This window comes from Drosophila kikkawai, chromosome 3R (genome assembly GCF_030179895.1).
Source record: "Drosophila kikkawai strain 14028-0561.14 chromosome 3R, DkikHiC1v2, whole genome shotgun sequence".
In the NCBI taxonomy this organism is placed as follows: Eukaryota; Metazoa; Arthropoda; class Insecta; order Diptera; family Drosophilidae; genus Drosophila; species Drosophila kikkawai.
Window position 1 is genome coordinate 10,030,342 of NC_091731.1, and position 5,757 is coordinate 10,036,098.

General features: G+C 40.5%; 1 protein-coding gene across 1 annotated transcript; it reads right to left on the reverse strand.

Annotated features, from left to right (window-relative positions):
- Positions 1–225: 225 nt before the first annotated feature.
- On the reverse strand, positions 226–1,315 carry SdhCL (Succinate dehydrogenase, subunit C-like). Its single transcript, XM_017176686.3, has 2 exons — positions 1,157–1,315; positions 226–1,103 (listed from the first exon to the last, which is right to left on the reverse strand). Exons 1-2 carry the CDS (start codon positions 1,165–1,167, stop codon positions 338–340), a joined length of 777 nt encoding a protein of 258 aa, XP_017032175.1. The 5' UTR covers positions 1,168–1,315; the 3' UTR covers positions 226–337.
- Positions 1,316–5,757: the final 4,442 nt, after the last annotated feature.

The window sequence follows — 5,757 nt, forward strand, 5'->3', positions numbered from 1 at the left end:
ACATATTCATATTTTCCTTGGGGCCTGACCAAGTTTTCCTTGGACTCTAATTACCATCTTTGACTTGAAGTTGGCGTGGTCGAAACAACTTTCTGCCTGGTTTAATTTCTTAATACTTTACTCAATTGTTTCTCCTTGATTTTGAAGGAACTGGTGTTGACACTTAAGACTTATCATCTGTTATTTACTATTTATATTTATATTGAAATAGCAAACGGTAAGCCCTTTTTAGTTCAACTAAACAATGCGTGGTTTATTTTAGACAGTTAAATTTTGAAGCCTAAGCCAACATATGTAGTTTTCACGAACGTCGGTATGTAAAATAAATCTTTTGAGATTAATGCTTGTCATCATGTTTCTTAGCCTTAGCTTTTGGATCAGCCTTGGTATCCTTTTTCTCTTGTTTTCCCTTCGGGGGCTGCTTACCCTTCGGCGGTGGCTTGGAGAGGTCCACCTGCTCCTTGGGCTTCTGTTCAACATCCATGACCAGCAAGGCAGCAGCAAATGCAATAGCTAGGACCACAGCCACATAGCCGGTGGCATAGATCTCGGGGATCGTCAGAAACTTGTTCAGACCCCAGATCATGTGCCGGGTGGCAGCTACGGCGTGGTATGCAAATGGCGCCACCAACATGACCCTCGAGGCCGTCATAACTACGGGGCAGTCGCAATCCTCGACCTTTTTCACCAATCCCTCCATGTCCCCCTGCATGCAGAGTCCGGCTATTCCCAAGGCCCAAACGAAAATAGCCAGGACAAAACCGCTAATACGCAGGCAGATGGACAGCAACGAAGTAAGCTGTATCTTATAGATAGACAGGTGGGGCGACATTTCCCGTCCCAGTAGCATATTGCGGTCGTCATATGGCAAATCGGGGACCGGGCGGAAGGGTATTACTTTCAGGATGACCGGCGGTTCAAGAACATTTCCGTCCGGCCCAATTGTCGTGGGTCCGCTTCCCCTGGCTTCCTTGTCATCTTTGGTTGCAAGCCAACGAGCAGTCGCCTCCAGCGGAAGGCCACCCGTTCGTGCCAGCGGTTTCTGGCTGAGGAGCTGTCTCAGTAGGGGACTTTTTTGCTTCAGACTTCTAGCCAATAGGCGGCTGTTCAGAAATTGTAGAGCTATAGAAGGGTTTTCAAGACATTATTTACTTACCTTGCGTACATCTTCAAAACAAAATTCACTGTGGGAGAACTAAAAAACCCAGTTGATCAAAAGTCAACGGAGTGAAACACAAGTATAGAAAAGCACATTTGTTATATTGTTTAGTTTAAAAATCTTCAGGATTAAGAGTTACTGTGACTGGGGCGGCTTAAACAAATTTCCGCCAGCTTAAAATATTTTACAAAGCTAAAATCGAGTACGTTACATTCTATTTTAGTGATTTCTTTACAAGTGATGTGGGAAATGCGATTGGCACCTTAATAGCATTACCTGACCAGGAACTGGAAGGCAAAATCAGCATCCTGTGCATATGCCATAAATTTATGCGACGATTGGATGAGCTACAATTCGATTTGCTGATGGCCAGGCGGCTTTATTAGATTTCTTTGGATTTACCATCCCGTCGCAGTTAATCCACCACCGGTTATATTCCTTCCTCTCCCGGGTTCACTCGCTGCCAATCGAAGTCTGATGTTGGTAATGGGAAGGCACATTAAAAGCATTTCTTCAACCACTGAAATTTCATTTGCAGCTCTTTGCAATCATTTGCCTAAATAAATACGTCGCACACAACAAAGCAGCCCACACACTCATACCCTGGCATACCCGGGCACAGGCATTCAGGAACATCTATACACACACTCTGGAAATCATTTCAATTTAATAAAATTCATTTGAGTTTTGCGTGGCTGCGGTTTGCTCTCCTTTGCCCGCCTGACACATTTCATGTTCATTTTCGGCTCTGCTCGCATGAATTTCTGAGTCCGGAAAGCTGGCAAAACTTCACGCTCAATTAGCATCTGTTATCGTTGCATTCGTCCCAAGCCGAAATTTATTCTTTGCCACACATCAAAGACATGCACTCAGTCACTCTTTCGCCCATCGATCAATCAATCAATCAATCAATCATTTGCTGGGAAAACATTTCATAAATCAAACGCATACACAACCCGAAATAAATATCGTCAAAGCACACAAGCGAACGCGGTCAGAGGGCAGGTTGATGAAATTAAAAATAATCGAATCAGTAGAATTGTAAAATAAATTACGGCTTCAGAGAACCTGAATAAAGTTGGCCTTGGCCAGTGCCAGCTGAAGTTTTCGTAGCTGTTGGTGTTTCGAGTATGGAAAAGTTGGTGTGTGTGTGTGTGTGAAAGAGCATGCCAAGGAGTCATTAAGCCTATATACGTATACTCAATGTAATGATAGGGCACAGGCGACGTAAGTTTCATATGAAATGCTTTATCAGACTTTATTAATTATATTTGAATAATAATAATTTGTATTTCTTCACTTTGTCATATTTTATTTGAAATATAGATGAATGTAATTAAATGTAGTCTTAATTTTAAAATTTATAATATATCTTTTAACTGAAAATAGCTGTCGCCTGGCATTATTTTCCGATTATATGAATATGCCGGGTGTGCTTTGTTCATGTACACATTTGAGTGAAAAGAGTGTTCTCGTCTGAAAGGCAAAATCGTAAAAGCTACCGCCAGGTCCCCGTTTTCTCTTATACAGACAGAAAAGTCAGACGATTGCTGTTGCCTTTCAAGGAACTCAATATGCGTATCCGTGTTTAATTAAGATTCGAGTTCGCGTCAGTATACGAGTCCTCGTGCCGGTGTGTGCGTTCGAGTCTCTGGCATATGAATACATGTATGAGCGCATGCATTTAATTTAATTTTCATTTCAATTGATTCGATGACTTTACGTTTCATTTTACGTCTCGATGCGATTTCAATTACAGCACTCTCCTCGGAGAAAGCTCTCACCTATGCGCGGTGTGCGACAAGTCGGGTCTCAAACCGTTGACGGATTCGCAAATTTATTTGCATATCACGCAATCTCAGCCAAGGACACACAACGTGTGCCGGTGAAAATTCATATGATTGCCAAGGAATACGGTTCAGGTATTGTTCCATTCTTTTTTGGGTATCAACTCTCCACAATTGTGGGCTGAATAAATAATTATAGGTTGATTATAAATTTTTTTTTAATAAGGCTATGGAATTGACTCAAGATTTGTATGTCAAGTGTAATAAAAATATGTTTTATATAATTTTCATAAGTTGTTGTACTTCTAAACTGCCTCATCGATTATTATTTCCTTTCACTTTCTCCAAAACTCCCTTCATTTTCCATTCTGCATATACTTTTGCACCTGTTCTACAGCCACCTTTCACTTGGTTCTAGTCTCGTTTGGCCATGGCTTCACACATAGTCAGGCTTAAAAGTTAGCCATACAACTTTTGCGAGCTAAGCCGAAAGCTAGGAGCGAGCACAAGCCAGCCGCAAAACTAAGCTTCTGCCCATTTTCCCCTGCTTGATATCCCTTTTCGCCAATAGGGCGGCTGCTATTTGGCATTGCATACTTCCCGGCTGATATTTAACGCCGCCGCCATTGCACTATGGGGCAAACGAGTACTTTTTATGGCACTTCTTATGCCATTCAAACGAATTTATATTTTTAGGTATATTATAACAACCAAAAGATATTTTAAGAAAAATTGACTTGGTTTTGGCATTTCCTAAGGACATATTTTAGTATGTGTTTGAATTTCAAATATTAATTGGTATTGTTAAATAATACAATTGTGTTGTATTGTAATACAAAAGTGTTGTTCTTTTGCATGATGCATATGACTTATACGGTATTCTATGATTCTGACCCTCTTTTTCAAATAAAAACAACTGGAAGAATAATTTTTTGTAATATGACTTGAAAGTACGGAATTTAAAAAGCCGTAATATAAAAAGTTCAAAATGCTTAGTCAATGAGTTGTACTTAACTTAGATTGCAAAGCGAGTCTCTGATAAACTTTTCTGTTTGTACGATTGCAGATTATTTTTAATTTTATTAGAATACATTCCGCTTAAATAAAAATTATCTTAACGATTTCTAAACAAGAAAGGAAGCTAACTTCGAAACGCCGAAGTTCGTATGCCCTTGCAGTTTGCAATTAAAATGTTTCGATACATGCTAACTAATTAAAAGAAAATAAAAACTATCAACCATTCGGGCAGTAAAGTAAACATGTGGCAGACCCATTGCTTAAGTATCCCCATATGGGTTTTATGATAAGCATTAAGAACTATTGATAGCAAGGAATTTGATTTTGTGTATTTTCAAAAAAGCTGCTTTCCAAAAAGCTATAATATGATATGGAGTCGAAATTTTTTGGCCGTTGAGTAAGTTCCAAGAGAAAATTGATTTTTATTGTGTTATATTTGAAACATTTTTAAAGCTTATTATCCTGCAAGCAGTCAAAGCTCTTATTACCAGATGCCACTTCTTAGAAACTGTAACTATAACGTCTAGTGAGAGGCTTTAAAATGGCTCATATATATACCAGGACATCGAGGATCCTGAATACTTGGCTGTCCAATAAAATTATAAACAACGGAGAAGGGAATCAAGCAAAAAGTAATAAGCCTTGATGTGTCTGCCATGTGAAACCTTGCATTTGGATTAGACATATACGCCGCCGCGCCACGCCGCCGCCGCCGCCGATTTTTGCCTTATTTGACGCGCCGCCGCCAAATTATGAAAATAACGGCGCGCCGCGGCGCGCCGCTGGTGCGGCATCGGCGCAGCTTCAGCGCGGCCTTCAGTGTCATTGTTCTTTATAAAACTTTAAAAAAAATAAATAACTCATTAAAATGGCCTTTTTGCCTTATTTGACGCGCCGCCGCCGCCGGTTCTTTCTGACTACTACGCCGCCGCCGCCGAGTCATTTTGACCTCTACGCCGCCGCCGATGCCTTTAACCATCGGCGTAAACCTCTAATTTGGATATTTTGTCGCTTTAAAGATTGAGATGAATCGAATGACAAAATGCACCGGAGGGTTGACGGTTAAGCCGAGTGAAACCAATCGCTTCCCTAAAGTGGCACTCAGCAGTGGATCCTTGGTAAAAAGAAACTTGCTAAAAGATTTTTTCGCTAAATTCACTTGGCTTTTGGACTTGAGCCATCAATTGTGAAGAGGCTTTACCTTTGGCAATCAAGTTGAATCTGAATATCGGCTCTTCATTCTGATGAAGAATATACTTATATATAAGAGTCGGAAATAATTAAATATAATAATAACCCCTGCAAGGGTATAAAAGAAGCTTTTAGCTAGAAGAAGTTATCGTTAACCCCATAGTTACGCATTTTTTCTGCGGCTGGTGCAAGGTTGCGACGTGATTTTCTTTCCACATTTGGCAGCCTAAGCTTTTGGTTTTTGGAACTTCTGCAACACAAAGCCATTTTTTTTTTGTTCTGCCCGCCTTCAGTTTGCTTTTCCACATTCCCTTTGCCACTGCTGCTCCACTGTGTGCTCTTTTTTGTAACAAATGCAACGGAAAACCTATTTCCTTTGTGGATATGAGTAGGAAAATGCTTGTTAGCGCCGCATATGCCACAATCTCGTGTGTGTGGAACCTTGAACTTGTTGCAATGGATACGAAAACTGTTGGTTTTCCTTCACCTAGCCTTTTTGCCCTAACAATGCTAATTTCATTAGGGCAACCGGCAGGAAAAAAGAGAAAGCAGAAGTTCAAACACACGTAAATGAGCGCAAGGACAGATCGTGGCTAACATTTT